Consider the following 20,166-nt stretch of genomic DNA (forward strand, 5'->3'; position numbering starts at 1 on the left):
TGTTTCCAAGATTGCAGAGGGACATGAAAGTCCAGTGATTTGACAACGTAAAAGAGGTGAAGAAAAAGTGAGTGAGGTCCTGTTGGCAATCCAAACACATGAGCTTGAAAAAGCTTTCCAACAATGGAACTGCAGATCTGACAAATATATTCAGTGTTTGGAGAGTACTGTGAAGGTGATAAGGATGTTTTATTAAAAAAATTTAAATACATGGCCTTGAAAAAGCATGTTCTTTTTTTAAGGTACCCCCTTATATTATCCTCTCCTTCCACACATGTTGCATAAGTTTAAATCTATTTGGATTTTTGAAAATGCCAGAAAAGATATTTGGAAAAGTGGTGAAATAAATATAACATGTACATTTAATTTTATATCAATTACATTTAAACGTCTCAACTGTTCTCGTCTCTTTTATGTTTTGCCATTTAATCAAGCATTGGAAAAGGAGGTCATGAGATTCATCAAGTCTAATGGTTCCACTTAAAATATGATTTCTAACCCTAGCTCTTTTTTCTACTTGATGGAAGAAGATAACAGAAAAAACAAAATGTGTTTTTCATTATGTTTAAGATGTTGGCTTTGACTATATAGTTTAACTTAAAAGCTTGTAGTTTCCAAAAATAGTTAAATGTTTAGTTTACATCATCCGTGGTAACATCAGGATAAATTACAGATTTATTAAAAGGCATAAAGTCAAAAAATGAGTATATAGCAACATTACATAAAATGGAAGCGATGTTTTGGTCCCCTAGAATCTGCCCTAGACATCTACCACTGTCCTCAACATTTGGGGTAAGACGTCATCATATTTCAACCATGGCAATCACTTAATTCATCCCTTCACATCTTGATTCCTTCATATGTATATATTTTCCATCATCATAAAATTGATTTTTTAAGTGCTTAAACCTAATCATAGGACTCCTATCTTTAATTTCCAGTAACCACTTTGTGCTCATAAGAGCAAATCTAGACTCTACAATAGTCTTAAAAGTCCTCCTTGATTTAGATAAGTCTATAATGTTTTTGAGACTTAAAAAGAGCTCAATAGCTCATATTCACATATAAATATTATATTTCTCTTTGAGTACTTATTTATGACTAAGGTTCCTTGCTTATCTATACGCTAAACTCTAAAACAAATATATAATAGGAAAATTAGTTCTCTTGAATCTTTTAGATCTATTAAAATCTCATAGCTAACTGCCCATTTCTTATAGCTTTCAAGGACGTACAAAAATAAACAGTTTTTAAAGGCCTGTGGAATATATTTTTTTTAATGCTGGAATAAGATGGCATTTATTATAAATAGTGTGTTTGTGATGAAACAATCGTGGTGTTTCATATGCCACCATGTGAGGCATTTGATAGAAAATAATTTTTTAAAGATAGCTGTTGATAGTATTTAAACTCAGAAGAAATGCAGTCAGAGTAATTGTCAGAGTAATTCTAGGAAATATCTAACATAAAATCATAGTCTTTTCAAGCAACATATTTATAGATTAGTGTATTACATCTTATATCACTGGACAGACAGGTCTATCAGCATTCCAGGCAGCTAATCTATAGTTTGAAATTGATCAAATTATTTTTAGAATTAAAATTTATCTTCAATTCAGAAATAATGAACTTATATAACAATTATTTGTGCAAAATTTGCGATATGTCAGATGCTGGGCAACTACAGGTCAAACAAGACAGGCGAGAGCCCGCCCCCATGGAAAGGATAGTAAAACGGGGGTGATGACAGAAAACAAGGAAATGCAAACTAACAAATAATTAAAATAGTTATATAGCCCTATAACGCCGAACACAACGTTTTTGTTAACATTTAATTGAAACCTATCTGGTACAAAATTATGAAGTTTGGGGAGCCGACAGCGATGTCGACGACAAAATGGTCCACTTTGCTAGTACAAATGCACACCGCTAGTTAAGCATTTTAGAGGCAACATGCTGGAACAGTGCCATGTGTTTTGACCGATTGTGCGTTTGAGGTTAAGTGGTCATTGACTTTCGGTGCATTTTATGGTAATTTTCAAGCTAGTGATGTTTTAGTGTTGATATTTTTCATATATGTTTATAAAACTGTAGTTTTTATGTTAAAGGTGTAATACTCATAAAAATTATATTTATTATATATTTTCACTATTTCAAAATGTAATGACTTCGTTACATTCGTTTTTTTGAATCGACAGTGATAAAAAATTACCACAGCATGGATTGTGATTTGTTTTATGGAAAACAGCGAATTTATGACCTAGATGGAAGCGGTACAGGCTCAGACAAGGAACCAGATGCTGATATGTATGAAATTGGTAAGTAAAATGTGTATTATATTAAAAAATTTTGACTTTACAATATAAAATTTTAATTATATTGCTATTCAAACTATTTTGATAACAATATTTATTTTTCTCATGATAGGAAATGATATACACTCGATTATTCTGATTTGGATGAATTAGAAGACCTCATAGTTTATAATGATAATGCTAGTGAAGATGAGTTAAAAACTTCAGTTGTTGAAGTTGAAGTATCAATTCCAATAATTACAAATTCAAAGCCAATTGCATCAAGAAATTGAAGAATTCCTCTTTGGCAGCACATTTCTGGAGACAGTACAGCTAGACCTATGCCTGAATGATTAGGACAAATAGATTCTTCTGGTGTAGTAAAATGTCCTGTTCAATATTTTAGACATTTTTTTCTCAAAGGATACTGTTACTCATATTGTTGACCAATCAAATCTTTATGCAATCCAGCAAAATCCCAATAAACCTCTTGCACTGAGTAGCCAGGAACTTGAGCAATTTTGGGGTACACTGCTTGATTTGATAGACTCGCTAATTGCACTGTACAGACGTCACATTGGATTGAAAAAATATCACAAATTATTTTTTCATTTTATAGATGTGACTGTTGTGAACCATTGGCTACTTTATCATAGAGACTGTGAGAGCCTTCAGTTACAAAAAAAAAATATTTTTCCAAAGTCTGCAAGATTCAAAATGAGCATCGCCGAAGCTCTTCTTGAAGGAAAAAGTAATAGACCAACAAAAAGAGGCAGGCCTTCTACTAGCTTTACTGATGCTGAGTTTGCTAACAAAAAGAGGAGAGGTCCTGCCACCAAAAGTATCCCTGGAAGAGATGCCTGTTTGGATGGGCTTCTCCATTACCCTGAGGTCACAAACAGAGGAAGATGCAAAAATGTAAATTGCAAAAGTGCACCAGTATTTTTCTGCAGCAAATGCAAAGTTCCTCATTGTATCACAAAAGAAAAAATTGTTTTGTTCAATTTCACACTAACTAAAATCATAAACAAATACATTTTGTGTTATATTTTATAAATAAAATAAATTTTCCATTTGTTTTTTTGTTTAATAATAAAATAAGATGAAAATGCATATTTTATTCTTGTGTTATAAATCCATGGACAAATGTGACAATTTGGTTACATTTTTAAAACATTGAAAATTTTATATTTTTAAATATGTTTTGGTTGTGATATATATTGATAACTATGAAAGTAAAGCATAAAAACAAAAAAAAATTTCCTGAAATAAAAAATTCCAGTGTTATAGGCATAAGTAATACAAAATTAAAACAAAGTGAAATTATAATTGTTTGGGTGAGGTGGCAGGCAACTTTCAACCAGTGACCAAAGTTTCCCTGAGCAGAAACAAAATGATGAGTGAACCTCCCAAGCAAAGACCCTGAGAATTCTAGGCAGAAGGAAGATGAAATATAGCCGCCTGAACATGGGCATCACCTGGAAGTGTTGAAGAAAAGAAGGAGCTAGAATAAGTCAATCAATTAAGGAGGGGAGAGTCAAATAAGATTAGATTAGTGATGACAAAACAGGCCATAATATAGAATTTTGATTTTAGTCTTTTAAAATGTAAAGCTATAGGGGGGAGCGGGGAGGGAAGGGGAAAAATGAGGACTTGATGCAAAGGGCTTAAGTGGAGAGCAAATGCTTTGAAAATAATTAGGGAAAAGAATGTATAGTTGTGCTTTATATAATTGATATATATATATATATATATATATATATATATATATATATATATATATATATATATATATATATATATATATATGTATGGAGTGTGATAAGAGTTGTATGAGTCCCTAATAAAATGTTAAAAAAAAGAAAGAAAAAGAGGTGGCCCAACCAAATGGGAAATAAAAAAAAGAGTTGTATGAGTCCCTAATAAAATGATTTTACAAATAAATAAAATGTAAAGCTATAATATTTGGTTCTTGCTAAAAATGATTTTATTGGATGCCTCATAGAGAATGGACTATAAGCAGCCAGGATCAATAATCAAGAGAATCATTAACATTGGAGTCCTAACTTGAGGAATGGTCATGGTGTGGGCTAATAAAGTGAAGTAAGGCCTTGTAATGTGCTTCCAGAGTGGCCACAGCCGGGAAAACTTTATAGAGCAGCACCTTGTGTCTGCAACACATACAGAGTTTCCAGGAGTTAGAATCAAACTTGATGGCTAAGACTTTGTTGTGTTGTTAGGACAACTTAGGAATATGAAGCAACTTGCAATACCTGCAGGTGACACAATCTCGCTTGTTGAAAGTGAAGAAGACTTGAAAGAGTTGACAGAAATCAATAACTAAAGCATTTATTATGGATTACACGTCAATATAACAAAAATGAAGATGCTTACAACTGGACCAATAAACGGTATCACAATAAGTGGAGAAAAGCTTGAAGTCCGCAAGGATTACTTGTACCCATAATCAACACGCTTGGACACAGCGCTCAGGAGATCAAACGATGCATTGCGTTGGGCAAATCTGCTGCTACAAAGAATCTTTTACTGTCAAAGAGCAAAGATGTCGCTTTGATGATTAAAGTATACCTGATTCGGCCACGTTATTTTTGATCACTTTACATGCATGCAAAAGCTTGACAATGAATAAGGAAGACCGAAGAACTGATGACTTTACTTATGGTTTTCATGAAGAACATTCAATAGACCATGGCTGCTAGGACAATAAACAGACCTGTATGGGAAGAAGTACAACCAACATGCTCCTTAGAAGCAAGCCTGGGAGGCTTTATCTCGTGTGCTTTGGACATGTCACCAGGAAGGACCAATTCCGGAGAAAATTTTCCTGTTCGGTAAAGAAGCTTAGCAAAAAAGAGGTAGACCTTCAGGGAGAAGGATTGATCTGGTGGCTGCAACAATGGAGCAAGAGTTCTGAGTTTGGGGCAAGACGAAGCAACATTTTGTTCTGTTTGTCAGCATTTTGTTCCGTTGGATTGGTAGGAGCTGGAACTGACTGGATAGCACCTAGCAGCATAAACAGATGAATGAACTAAAATGACACTAAAACTAGATATCATCAGGTCAATTCTGTCTCTTGTGATCCTATAAGACAGGGTGGAACTGCCCCTGTGGGTTTCTGAGACTGTTACTCTTTAGGAGTCAAAAGCCTTATCTCTCTCCTGAGAAGCAGCTGGTAGTTTCAAATTGCTTACTTTGAAATTAGGAGACCAATGAGTAGCCATATAAACAGTTTTTGATACAGTATAAACTTTTTATGTACATTTGTTGAATAAGTCAATGAGTAAACACAGCATAGTACAAATGAACATTACATGTCGTAGAGTACATATTCCTGACTATACATTTGTAGTGTAAAAACTGAACCAAGGAAAAATATTTAAAGTTTTTAAATTAGGAGAATGTCTTAATTTCCACTTGTATTTGAATATTTCTCTTATCAGTGATAATTTAAACAATTTGAAGGTAAACCCAAATCTAAGCAAGGAAGTTTCACATTCAGACATCTGGAATTTCACATTCTTCCACGAAATTTTCAAATCAAAAGCAGCCTCAATTTAGTACCATAGAATGGTACTATTCATTAAACATCTGACATCCATAACGTTAATTCTATAGTGCCTTTGTACAATTAAGTAAGATCATGTATAGAGTCTGAAACCTGCCATGGCTGGAGTTTTCACACCATGGTATTGGCAAACACTATAAAGCATGGTTCCTTTCCACCCTCTGGAGAATCAGTTGTTTAATATTTCCTTGCACAACACTGATGATAGCTATACAGAGGCTATCATTGTGCTATAGCATGTCTGGTTACAAATTTCTCTAGTCTAAATTCCACACACTATGCTCTGCTCCATATTAGGAAGTGAGAAAATAAAGGAAACAGCAGCATGCTGGAGATGGCTTCTTCATAGAGGTCAATATTGAAATCAATCTAGCAAATACTTTTGCACCTTATTATCCCCAAATAATGCCCATGTTGATCTCTGGTTTCCTTTTGTGAAATAATCTTGTCAAAGTATAAAACTTTGACAATGTTTTCCCTAAGGCCCAACATTTAAGAGATGTTTTAAAATTTAAAAGACAGCATTTTCTCATCAAATTCACAAAGACAGACAATAATGTTGAAGTGGGTACAAAGAAAACGCCATCAGAGTATGATGATAATAAATATATGAAAGCAGTAAATATTTCTTAAAAGCAATTTGGCTATGTAGGTCAGCACTTAAAATATGACAATATTTCTCTTATTTAAATTTTATAAAAATGTACTGATGCATTATTCATGAGAGAAATTATATATTTATAATAGAAATTTTGAAATGTTGCATATATGAATGAATAGTATATATGACTATAAGTGAAAATGATAAAATGTTGAGTGACAGGAAAAGTTTTCACTATTTAATATAATTGAAGGGTAGGATCCAGGATATCTTAAGTTAGAGCGAGAACACGTCAAATTAAATATGCATACAAATGACTCCAATAAAAACCAGCAGAGTAGTAACAATTGTTATTCTGGAGAATGTGCAGTCTGTTCATTAAGTTCTTTTCCTTTTTAATTTTTCTAATTTTCTACTAAGAAATAATAACAACGTTTAAACTAAAACAAGAAACTTCAGTATACTAGCGATTACATTTTCAGTTTGAAGGAATGGTTATTTCATCCTGGTAAATTTCATAAAAATATAGCATTGGGTAAATCTAGCATTTTAGGTTATTAATATTCTAACATTCTTTTAAAGGAATATAGACCTATTCCTTTATCAAAATAGATGGAAATTATATCTATAGTCTCTCTCTCTCTCTCGCTCAGATAATTATTTTGGGGGTTCTCACAACTCTTGTCACAAGCCATACATCAATTGTATCAGACATATTAGTACATATATTGCCATCGTTCTTTTCTAGACATTTACTTTCTACTGAGTGCTTGGAATCAGCTCCTCTCCCCGCCCCCTGCATGGCCCCCTAATAGATTATTGATGGTTATTGTTTTCATATCTCACACCGACTGCTGTCTCCCTTGCCCTCTGGTTTCTGTTGTTCTTCCCAGTGTGTGAGGGTGTGTGGTTATGTGCCATTCATTGTACTCGGCAACCTCTTCCTCCCCCACCTCTTCCCCCTTCCCCCTACCCTTTTGGTATTGCTATTCCCATTCCTGCTCCTGGCTCTTTTAATAAAGATAATCACCACATTTTCTTCTAAATCACTTATGTCTATCTTTGACTTAGCATCCTGAATTTCACATGCTTCCATAAAATTATCAAATCAACATCATTCTCAACTTAATACCATTACCAAACTGTACCACACATCTGTAATGAGGCAAAAAAATGTAAACAAATAATCGAGTTCTACAAATACAAAAATAGGAAATCATTCCCTTAAATAGATGCTTCCAATTAACTAAAGCTATCAGAAACATAGCATTATAAAATTACCTAGTATCACATTCTAGTATAATGCATTATGCTATTTTAACTGTTATTTGAAGCCTATGTAATAATCAAAATGTGATATAATGTAAACTTGTTTTATTACTCATAAGAGGCAGTATTATCAAGTCTTAGATAAATAAACTTTGAAAAACAATTATATTGGTGTGAACATCAGTCCTACCTTCACTCTTGGGAGTCCATAAGGCCAAGAAAATTAAAGATGCTTAATTGAATGTGTTGTGACTGGCTTACCTGAAATTTTGACTTGAGACACCACTCCATCTCCTCCATCGCTGTGTGCACGAACCTCGACAACATACTCTCCATCCCTGGGGATTGGGACTTCTATGGAGTGTTTGTGAGTTGAATACAGCTTGCCATCATGTTGGCCATCAGGTCTATAGAGTACCTTACAAAGTCCACAAAGATGTATACTTAATAAAGTTGTAATCATGAGCCACTGAAAAATCAGATAATATGATTTCTTTCCAATAGTCCCAAGAAAGGAAGATTTCTTCTTTTTACATTAGAGAAATTGTTTTTCTTATATGTTTTAGGGCTACTCAAGATGAAGTACCTTAAGTATCTGAATTTTATTTTTTAAATAACCCAAAAGAAAAATAATTTTTGTGGTCTTAATCCAAAGAAACAAAATCAGGGCTCTATCAACATGTGAAGCAGTGTAAAGAAATGGTCTCATGAATTCAGGGTTTGTTCTATATGTTTGTCTTAAGATTTAGTATCCAATAAAGAACGTGATAGTGTGTAACACAGAGAATGTATGGAAATTATCTTTTCTCGTTTTTATTCATTTACAGAAAGTAATTTAATATATCAGAGTTCATTATGTGTGGGCCAACATCATCCTAATATTCTCAAACAAAATAAACAAAGATTATTTTTACCTTAACCACTGATTATTCTAACAATTTTATATTTTAAAAGAAGCCATTGCTCTATTGGTCTTGTTTAATGTTAGCCTAAAACAACATTAGCCTAACATTCCCTTAAAATGCTTCCTTTGTAAGTGTATCATAGTGCTATGCCCCCTTATTCTGTTACACAGTGAGAATATGAAGCCGAGTGGCCTTTTCCAAAACAGCAAAATACCTGTCACCCTTTGTAACAATGACATTTTTATGGAGAACAATCTAGGGATCTTCCATGTACCTTATATCCTGTCACTGACGATTCATTTGATAGTGCAACGACGTGATCCCAAGTGATTATGTATCGCGAACCAGACCTTACGGAACTGATGATCCTTGGCGGCTGGCTAGGAGCTGTAAAAATTCATAATATATCATTAAAGATGAACATGCCCAAACTCCATGCATAAAGGATTGCAAGATTAATCATTGTAACACTTACAGCCACCACCCCGGTGCCCACCATCACCACATGAGCAAGAGCTAATAAGAATGGTTATTCCATGCCAGATGTTAGCACTGTCGTATCCAGCTACGCACCCAAGGACCCCATGAGGGGTGTGACGCAACTCTTTATTCCTCTCAATGTGCTTCACTTGGGTGCTATTTCCCAGCACGCTTTCAACATTTCTATTTTCAAGGTCACCAATGACTTCCATTTGGGAAAATCTAATGGCCATATTTATCAAACGCTGCAGAGGGTTGGCCTCCTTCTGTCTTGAATATCACTGTTACTTTAAATCAGTTTCACTGACTGCTTCTGCTTATTAATTATCCTTTGCTGGCTCCGTAGCCTTTGTTCAACCTCTCAATGTTGAGATGACTGTAGAGCCTGATCCTGACTGCTTTTCTCTCTGTGCCTGCATCTTCCTGCGACACGATTCTATTTCAAATGACAGCTATTTTCTTCAAACCTAAGAATGTGCAATGGGCTTACAAAGTTTGTGGGAATCTCAGCTTCTAATTTCATTTTGCCAACCAACTTTCCGAAACTTCCACAGATGTGCCCAACTGCTTATCTTTGCTTAAATGTCTAAGAAACTTCTTAAATTCAACGTAACCAAGAGGAAGTGTTCTCAAAACTGCTCTACAAATCCATTGTTTTATAAAAGCACAAAAACACGAACAAACTCTGCTACTCAGGCCTCCATTCCGCTTCTCCTACATCCACAATCACAGCAAGTTGTCAACTCTGCCAGCAGAAAAAAGTGCACGATCTGCATCATTGTCCCCTAGTACCGGCCACTACCAACTCTCTTCCTGATTACGCAAAGAGCCCCTAATTTCCTCTCTGGCTCTTGCCTCACCGCTATCCACTGTCCACACCGAAGCCAGAGTGATTTAACATATATTATATCTAACCGATAGTGTATAATATATATGTGAAAAATAGATATCATACTGAAGGCTAAAATCTTCCACTGCCCTGCTGTCCTCAATGAGCAAAACAAAAATCCCACTCCCCTCTGACCATGACCGAACAGCTCTAGCTAGTTCGTTCTCTGAACACTTTTTCCTCTTCAGTTCACTCTAGCGTGACCCCCGTAAACTTTCAACACCATAAGCTGTTCGAGTTCTTCTTACTGCAAAGCATCTACGCTCTCTGCTTAGGATTGTCTTCCTTGAGATCAGCGCAAATTATGTCCTTTTGAACATGCCTATCCTAACTCAAATATAAAGTTCTCAAAGAAACCGATTCTGACCACCCATGATTCAGTTCTCACCCGTATCACTGTGTATCGGTTTTATTTAATTCTCTCATCTTATATAACTGTGCTTATTTATATTTATGTCCTTCCCATCTATATTGTAAACTCTAATGAAAGAACTTGTCATGATTCAATTCTTTTGATATCCTCAATATCTAGAAAAGTACGGGACATATAGCATACTTTTCACTGAATGAATAAGTGAATGAATACATTAAACACTGAACAAATGATTGTTCGTTTAAGGAGTAGCAACTTGAGGTGAAGGAAGGAAAAATAATTTGTCTAATGGCATGCAACCTAAATCACTGGAGGAATATTTATAACTCATATCTGACATCAAAGTCTTGGCTTTTACCATCATGTCCTCTTATCTCACAAATAGCTTCTTTTCCCCAAAATGTATATCATATGTTTTTAAACTCTAATGATAATGTCTTCAAATTCTTCCGAATCTCTCTAGAGCAGGAGTTCTCAACCTTCCTAATGTCATGACCCTTTAATACAGAGGGAAAGGCATGAAGTGGCTGGCTTACAAATTTTCACAGGTGGGGGACTATATTCATGGGATTATAAGATTAAGGTATAGGTGTTACTTAGCTGTAATTGTTAGGCTAAAGAATTGTGTACAGGTGCCGAGTTGGCAAGTGGTTGATTGAGATATTTAAGTTTTACTGTGCCTTTCTGGCATATAAACACATGTGGGGTAAATTGAAGGGCAGAGGGATAAATGGCTTCATGAGCCTTGCCTTTCTAGTTCTCGGGTCTCTTGCTTTGTGATGGTCGGACCAGAGTGCAACTGCCTTAGCAAGTTCCCTGCTTCAGCTGGCAAGGCTCACTTCCTGCAAGACATCCCTGAGGAGAAGCTGCATGGACCTGCCCCGATGTATCTCTGGGTACTGGAGCAGCCGTGTGGAGACCCCTGCCAGGGCTGAGATGCTTACACATTCACTGACTCGGCTTTCCTTCTGCAGTAGGCATCATAGTGTGTGTTTTTTGAGGTGGAGAGGGACTTTGTGGATTGGTGCCAGACATATGGGCTAATGTTGGACTTGTGGGCGAGTACAGCACTGGGTTGGGGTGTTTTCTTGATTACACTTACCCTTTATATAAAACTCTGTCTTATACATATGAGTTTCTGTGGATGTGTTTCCCTAGTTTACCCAGCCTAACACAATAACCATATCTTCTAATTCTTCTGAATCTCTCTAGAGCAGTGGTTCTCAACCTTCTTAATGCTGTGACCCTTTAATACAGTTCCTCATGTTGTGGTGACCCCCCCCCTCAAATTATTTTCATTGCTACTTCATAGCTGTAATTTTGCTACTGTTATGAATTGGGCGGCCCCTGTGAAAGGGTCATTCCACCCCCAAAGGGGTCGCAACCCACAGGTTGAGAACCACTGCTCTACAGTCTTCCATACAAATTCCCTTCTTTTTTATATCCAACTTGGGCTCAGAAAGAGAGACAGGTCAAAGCCAGGCCAGAAAAAAACAGAAAGTCCAGAAAATCCAATCAGCGTAGGCGGCTTTGCGATATGGACTAAAGTACATAGGGCAGTAGATAAAAGAGCAGCATCCTAGCTGTCTTATGAAATCCCATGAAAACAGTGTTTAAATGAATAAAACCAGAATGGACACACAAATATTTTAATAGACTATTTCAAGGTTTGTATGACAAAGGGGAGCTCTGCAATTTTACTTGTACATCGGAATAGTAAATGTATGGAGGCACGGCTTTCCTTCCTTCTGATAACCAACAAAGTGAAAACCACAAAACAAACAGCTTTGCTCCCAAAGGCTGTAACTGGAAGCCAAATGTGGTAGCACTGTCTGGCGACATGTTCTCTGCAAAGCACCTCCTTCGAGTTGGAGTGCCGTGTCGTTTTGGAGCAGTTTAAAATGACGGGCTTGAGACTCACGTGCTTTCTTGGTGAAGGTTTCAATCATGTCACTGGGAGGACCACAACCGGCACTGTTGCAGGCTCTGACTTCCACAAAGTACTGGGTGTCTGGCACCAGGTTCTCCATCCGGGCGGAGTACTCCTGGCTGCTGACTTGAATTCGGTGTGCAGCTGCTTCTTTGTCATGAGCAGCCCAGTACCGAATCTGCAAACATGGAAGTCGTGCAGTAGTTAGCCATGACTCCCACTCTTCAACTGGGAACAAAAATATTTGCTATTGATTTTGTCACACTGGGGTGGGCTGAGCATCATATTCTCCTCCGGTACTTAACCGAGGTGTGAATCACTTTTTATTACTCTCAAGAGGCACGCACATCTACTCAATGAAGTCAAAAGCAAATCACACTGTTTCACTTGTTGAAAGGAAGAGCAAATGCAAGAGTTCCCTTTCAAATATGTAAGTGATCATTCATCCCAGTTTCTCCCTGTGTTTTCTGTTTCCATTTCCCCTCCTTTCCTAATCCTTCTAAATAATGCTGTCCTTCTGAGCTCAAAGATTTGATCATTCTAAGGTGTGCTGATCTCACTTGTATGATTGTTTCCCTTATAAATATTGCTTGGCTGAAATTTGAGTCTTAGGGCACAGTTCATTTCTGGACCTGAATGGCTCTTTCCTCGGGAGGATTATAATCAGTGATGTGAAACAAAGTGTGTATGAATTATTGAATGAAAAACTGATCTGCCCTGTGAACTTACATCTAATCTACAAAAGTTAAAATACATAAAATGCATAACTGATCCCTGACACAATAATCACTTCTTTCTTTCTTTTGTTAAAAAATTCATTTATTGGGGGTGCTTACAGCTCTTGTCACCATCCATACATCCATTATGTCAAGCACACTTGTACATATGTTGACAGCATCCTTTTCAAAATATTTTCTTTCTAGCTAAGCCTTTGGTATCAGTTCCTCATCCCTTTTCCTCCCTCCCCACCCTCTCTTGGCCTTTGGGCAAAGATCAAGTATAGTATCTGTTCTTATCCCTTTAATTACTTATTTCTTGATCAACTTTTGTTTACATGATTTCAAACTTATTAGGAGCCATTTGTGAGACATTTTGACAGGAGGACACACTTGATAGATAATAATAGTCATTATCTGATATACAGCCAGTATAAAACATTCTTATGCAAATCATGCCTCCTCTAGTTTGTTTGCCAAGCACACCCACTCCCCAGTCTGAGGTACTTTTCTGCACATTGTTGCAAAAAATTAGCATAGTGCACTTATAATAAATACTTGTTGGGGGAATTACAGTTGGTAAACAAACCAAGAGTGAGCATATTATTTGCATAAAATATGGGACTACTACTTTTTGAAATAAAGGCTGTTTAAATGTTCAAAACCTATCATTAGTTATGAGGAATAAAAAGAAAGGAATTACTTAGTTTATAGACATTGTTACTTTTCCTATTTTTAAGATGCCATATCCCAAAGATGGCATTTTCCTTTCACTACTCAAAACGAACACACTTCTGAAGTTTGCATGTGCATAAATACACTGTGAAAATGGAATCAATGGCTCAAATCACTGGGAAAACAAAAAAAGAGGTTTATATGTAAAGTTAGAGAAAAGGCTACTTACTATTTATTAATTTCTCGTAAAATAGTCTCATTTTGCTTACTAGAACTGTTTTTGGTGATGTCAATAACACATTGATTCAGGTTTTGATAACGTATCTTTGGTGTTTCTAGTATCATGGAATTGTGCCAAATAATTCTCAAAACAGCAGCAAACTCAGTTGGCTGAAAGGAGCCTTTTGACTGCAGGAGCGACTTCGGGGAGGTTTGAGTTGTCTACACTGCAAGGACTCGGATGGAGACTAGAGTTCTCAAGGAAGAGCAGGTGGTCCTACCTAGGAGTGGGTGCGTGAGCTCATCTAGTCATGAACTCAACACAAATAAAGTGAATAGATTTGCAAAATTTTAGTAAAATGACGGCCCTTGCATTGGGAGTGTCCACAATGTTATCTTCCCAGCACACTTAGGATTTTGTAACATTGGAAATTGAGGTTTTTGATGGTCCGTGAAGGGTCTATTTGCTCAGTGGAAAGTTGCGGTGCACATAGTTGTAGGACTCCCGGTGTTTTAACTTAATTTCTTTGCTTCTCAGTTTTTTCATCTATAAAAGAGGATACATGTGATAGCAATCCATATTATAGGATTGCTGAGAGAGATAGAGGTCATACTGTATATAAATGATCTGCTTATAGAATGTACTCAATGGTAGCTAATTAGGTGATCAATGGGATTTGACCTAAAAGCCGATTTTACTTAGAAGCTCAATTTTAACTTCACAGGGAACTGTCTAACTAGAATTACTAGAAATGAATAGTTGAGGAAGAAGCTAGCAAATCAAACTCAATGTTACCCAGGTACATATAAGCTTGATTTGATATCACTGTATGGCCAATAAACTTTAAACTAGTTTTTACATAGTAATGTAACTGAAAACAGGCAGGGATATCGTCTAATCCAGTGTTAGGTACCACACAGAAAAAAGGGAAGAGGAGGAGAAAATTACAGCATTAACTTTATCAATGAATTGGGCAGTTCAAAACTAGGAAACCTTGGCATATGTCTGTTCCTTAATCAAAGTCATTCAATGGACAGACTAAATGCACATGTCCTAGGACACGCAGCTGGTAATCAGGACACAGGTATTGAAGTATCAGCAGACAAGGACAAGCACAGTAAGAACTGCCTAAGAAAATCTTTAGAACCTGCGAGAAAAGCGATCCTAAGTGAACCTGAATGATGTCCTCCATTTCCCTAGTTATGAGTCATTACAAGGAGCTAGCTTAGCTGTCAGTCTCTATTGTATATAATTTCCTTAGCACCTGGCCCACAGCTGTTAAAACAAGCTCTAGGTCAGTAATGTTAAAACACTTTCTTGTCATAACATTCTAAATAACAGAACCCGTTCAAGTAACGTTCCATGCAGATCTCCAATGAACACGGCTGCATGACTTGGGCCATCTGAAATCCGGGCTCAGGGTAAGTTAAGTGAGACCAGGTGATGTTGTGTGATAGGCGACGTGCTGGGTTGCAAGCTGAAAAGTCAGCAGGAGGAACCCAGCAGCTGCTCTTCTGGGAAAAGATGAGGCTCTCGGTGTCAATAAAGATTTACAACCTTAGGCACCTAAACAGGGCCATTTCTCCTCTCTTCTATAGGGTCGCTCAGAGGTGACTCAATGGCAGTAAAGTTTTGGACAGGCAAAATAAGGCAAGCAGCAGTCTGTGAAACCCTGTCTTAATCGGAATTATCTGTGTAATGATATCCTAATCTTTACCTGTGAGGCCTTCACATTGTATCTTCCCGAACTGTGTGGTCCAGAATAATAGAGCCCCCTGAAATTCACTCAGTCTTTCATTCATTCATCACAACTGAAAACCTATCACTCTGGGTCTTTGCACACCTACCCAAAGGACGGCGTGACCAGCGAATCAAAGGTCTTATGCTCATAGATCCTCCTTACTTACTCTTGTGCTTCATGAGCCAAATTTATTTTCCTTTTGGCATGTGGCTGTATGACTTTTCCCTGGCTGCTCTGATACTATGTGGAACTTTATGACTTATTGTTGGCCTCGGTGACAGAAGTATTAGGCCCAGGTGATAAAATCTCTGGTTTTGAGTTTTGTTTTGCTATTTGTTTGTTTTGTTTTGTTTATGAGACTCTGAGACACAAAGTTCAAATTTTAAAAGGAATTATATAATTATTCTAAATTTCCCAAACTCCATACTAATTAAGGAATTAGTGAATACTTTGGATCCCTAGTTACAATGATGTAAATTATTCTAGTGCTGAATTTTATAATTCTTAAAAAATACTCAAAATTCTCCTTATTTCGGCCCCTGCTGCAGGGAACAAGCTCTATGTACCTATCACCGACTTTCCCACAGAGAGCTAGAGAGCACTTCTCCCCTTCCGGCCGATGCAGGCATCAGTCTCTCTCATGCTCTGGCTCTGCTCGTGCACATGTGTGTAGGCAGGCACTCACGCATGTATTGGGTCTTACAGGAGGTCACAACGTGTAGCTTTTTCTGCACTTGCATGGACGCTGGCGGGGTGGTGATACCCATAAAGTGATCCCAGATCAGGGGATAACAGGAATGGATCAATGCTTTCTGTTTTATCCTAATTGTGGCAGTTCTGAGCCACAATCATAAGGCCCCTCCCAAATCCCAAGGTACGGAGCTCAAGTGGCCCACAGGGGTTTCCATCAACATGAAGCATCTTTGTACCCAACTTCCTGCTTTCCTTGTTCACTCTTCCCTTCCCCTGGGATCATATTAAGACACATACAAATACACACAACTAATAACTGGTTCTGCTTTATGTTCATCATTACTTCATCTTTGAAAGTATCTAAATAAATTTACTCAAGGCTGGTAATCTTTTGTGATAATAGTGAAATAAATTGTCCATATTAATCTATGATTCAACTGCTATACGTTTTTGCCTTCTTTATTCTTGATAGAATAGTTTGCTTATATTCATTAAATTAATTCATTCAATGGTTTACATGATGGGTGGTTGAACTAATTCTTTTGTGGATTTCTGGGCAGGAGCCCAAATTCTAAATACCTTTGATAAGAACTTCTTCCATTCTTTGAGCTCACTTACATAGCGAGAACACTCAAAGTGTATTCAGATTAGAAACATGGAGACTTTAACATGGCAAGAGGAAAAAATTACTGAAACGTAAATATTCTACTGAGATACACTTTAAAACCACAAAGGCAGAAGGTTATTTTTAAACTCAATCAAGCACAATTCTCTTGAAACCAGGAAATTAACTTTGATGTAAAGTAAATCATTCAGGTCTCGGGCTTCTCAGCATGAAATTAAATTTGTTTTAATGTGTTGGTTTTTACTATATCTGTGCTTCTTTATAACTTAGACCCATAGTACATTTTCATGGGGACTGGGGTAGGTTATTAGTTTTTCCTGATCATCCATCTTCTCAAACCACTGGCTCCTCCCATCGTATTTTAAAAGAGTAACAAATACCGCATAATCTTTTCCTGCCATATGGTAGCAGGAGCAGTTTCTTCTGGAAGGATAAAATATAACAAATTTCTCTTTTAAGCTTTCATGCTTTCTTTTAATATTTAAGGCTCTGTGTGAAAGACTTATACAGATTTCAAGAAAGGGGGATGGAACAATAATTCTGTGACTTACTTTTAGCCTGTTTAAGCAACCATTCTCTGGAGAGACTATACCACGTTTAATACAGTAATTCCAATGATTACCCTGACATTCTCAAAGTCTAAACCCTTCTTTAACATGCTGAAAACAATATATCCATTCCCTCGGGGTATGAGGCGTTAATAAAACTAACTCTATGAAATGTTTAACACAGTGTGTAAGAAATATTATGATTATAATTTTTATCACTGCCATCATCGCCCTGATCAATATCAGCATCAACTTCAGATGTCCAGTGACAGAGGACAAGAACGAACATCACACACAGAATACTTCATTTTTGCCACTCAACAGTGCTATGAGGCAGTGGTTTACTCTCTCAACTTTACAGGTGAGAAAAGCAAGGTTACAAAGTGTAAATTATGGCCGGTATCAGTCCAGCTGACAGGGCTGAAATAAAAACCCATGCCTGCTCCCCTCCGAAGCTCGTGACTTCCTTCTTGATGTGCAGACTCTCAAAGAGTCAGAAAGCAAAGGGTCTAATAGCTCCGGTAGAAGCATGCACTTTCCCCTTGAAAGAGCCACTGGAGAAAATGAGACTCACTACACATTAATTTGCTGACTATTTAATTGACAGTCCTGGATTAAGGTTTATTTCACAATCACTAAAGGTTACTCTCTGAGTGAATCACTTTGTCTGAATTCATTGCTATTGTGGTGTTGCTTCTTTCTCCATATTTCCTTTTTACACTACTTGTTGGAAGTTATAAAATGGTCTGTATATAATGCCTGACACAGGCAAAAGTACTTTCTGGTATTTTAACATTTTATTGAGAATTGGGTGATGGTTTACAGAGAAACTCAGTTTACTATTCCACAATTCATATTTTGCTTCAACTCTGGTATGTTTTAAATATATATATATATATATATATATATATATATATATATATATATATATATATATATATATATATATATATACATGTTTTAAATTTATTGAAAAGAGTTATATATGAAATTATGTTTTCTTTTTTATAATTTTAAAAAAGATCAACTTAAGGAATAAAATAGTCATATGCTCAAAAATTTGTCTTTCCAGGCTTCACACATTCATGTTATCCCCAAATACCCTGGACTTGTTAGTTACAGAGTTTTGAAGCATTCAGCCAATCTTTCTTCCTGATTATTTATCTTCTCACTATAAATTTATTGTTAGCTTAGTAAGTTATGTTTATTCCCACGCCTATCACCTTTCTCTACTTGCAATAACTTTAAGTTCAAGCTTATAAACATTACCTGAAGACATTTGAGATCTGTTGTTATTGGTAGGTGCCATCTTGTTGGTCCTGACTTAGTGACCCGAGGGACAACAGAACTCAACACTGGGCCATCACCCGACTCTTCTTATGCTTGAACCCTGGTTGCAGCCACCGTGTCCATCTATCAGGTTAAGGGTCTTCCTCTTTTTCCCTTCTCTGCGACCTTACCCAGGAGATGTCCTTCTCCAGTAATGGGCTTGTCCAGAGAACATGGCCAAAGTATAGGAGGCGCAGTTTTGTCATCTTTCCCTCCAAGGAGCATTCTGGCTGTACTTCTTCCAAGACAGATCTGTTTGTCCTTTTGTCAGACAATGGTACTTTCAATATTCTTTGCCAACACCGTGGTTCAAATGCATTGATTTTTTTCAGACTTCTTTATTCAATGTCCAACTGTCACATGCATATGAGGAAACGGAAAATACCATGGTTTGGATCAGGTGTGCCACAATCCTCAAAATAACATTCTCACTTTACAGCACTTTAAAGAGGTCTTGTGCAGATAAAATGTCATTTATCTCCTGACCACTGCTTCCATGAACACTGACTATGGGTCTGAGCAAAATGAAATCCTTGGCAACGTGAGTCTTTTCCCAGTTGGCCCAGCTGTGAGGAATTTGAGATGTTCGGTATAGCTCTGTGACTTCGACGTTTCTTCCATTTGCCTTAGATGTTCTACGACTAAAAGAAAGTTTCAATGTCTCTTCTGACATCCTTTTTGATCTTTTATTTATTTTCTTTGTAATGACCCTTTGATTTCTTCATGTACTGTGCTCTAGGTGTGCTCCCACAGCTGATGAGGTCTTCTGTCATTTTTGTGTAATGCATCAGTTCTTGAAATTCAGATGGGATAGATGATGCGAGGTTGTATTTAGGTTCTTGTGGACTAATTTTCATTTTCTTCAACTTTAACCTAACTTTACCTTTGAACAATTGATCACCCATCCACAGTCAGCCCCTATCCTGGTTTTATCTGCTGGTATTGAGTTTCTCCATTGTTTCTTCCTAAAAACAGCCAATTTGATTTCTGCGCATTCCATCTGGAGAAGTCCATATGTGTAGTCACCATTAATGTAGTGGAAAAAAGTATTTGTGACGAAGAAGTCATTGGTCTTGTAAAATTCTATCACGAGATGCCCCCAGCCTAGTTTCTATTACCAAGACTGTTTTTTTCCAACTTTCGTTCCTTCTTTGTTGTTCCCAGCCACCAATAATTATCAATGAATCTTCATACCATGTTTGATCAATCAGACTGAAGATGTTGGTAAAGTAAAAATAAGCATCACTATCTTTAGTGGTTGGTGCATAAATTTAACTAATAGTTGTATGGCC

The 20,166-nt window shown here is 36.7% G+C and overlaps 1 protein-coding gene and 1 pseudogene across 3 annotated transcripts in view; one reads left to right on the forward strand and one right to left on the reverse strand.

Moving 5' to 3' along the window:
• The window catches only part of CNTN1 (contactin 1), a 392,308-nt gene that overhangs the window by 34,806 nt on the left and 337,336 nt on the right, over positions 1-20,166 (reverse strand). For 2 of the 3 annotated variants that reach the window (XM_075551883.1, XM_075551882.1), the window contains exons 22-25: positions 12,319-12,505; positions 8,930-9,042; positions 8,012-8,168; positions 4,813-5,318 (exon numbers count right to left, since the gene is read on the reverse strand). In XM_075551883.1, coding sequence (XP_075407998.1) covers positions 5,179-5,318; positions 8,012-8,168; positions 8,930-9,042; positions 12,319-12,505 — 597 coding nt within the window. In that variant the 3' untranslated portion in view covers positions 4,813-5,178. Of the gene's footprint in view, positions 1-4,812; positions 5,319-8,011; positions 8,169-8,929; positions 9,043-12,318; positions 12,506-20,166 lie in introns of those variants that run through there. The other variant, XM_075551884.1, reaches the window with a different exon arrangement.
• LOC142451987 (U2 spliceosomal RNA) lies at positions 13,295-13,408 on the forward strand (annotated as a pseudogene).

Source organism: Tenrec ecaudatus, chromosome 6 (assembly GCF_050624435.1).
Source record: "Tenrec ecaudatus isolate mTenEca1 chromosome 6, mTenEca1.hap1, whole genome shotgun sequence".
NCBI classification, from domain to species: domain Eukaryota; kingdom Metazoa; phylum Chordata; class Mammalia; order Afrosoricida; family Tenrecidae; genus Tenrec; species Tenrec ecaudatus.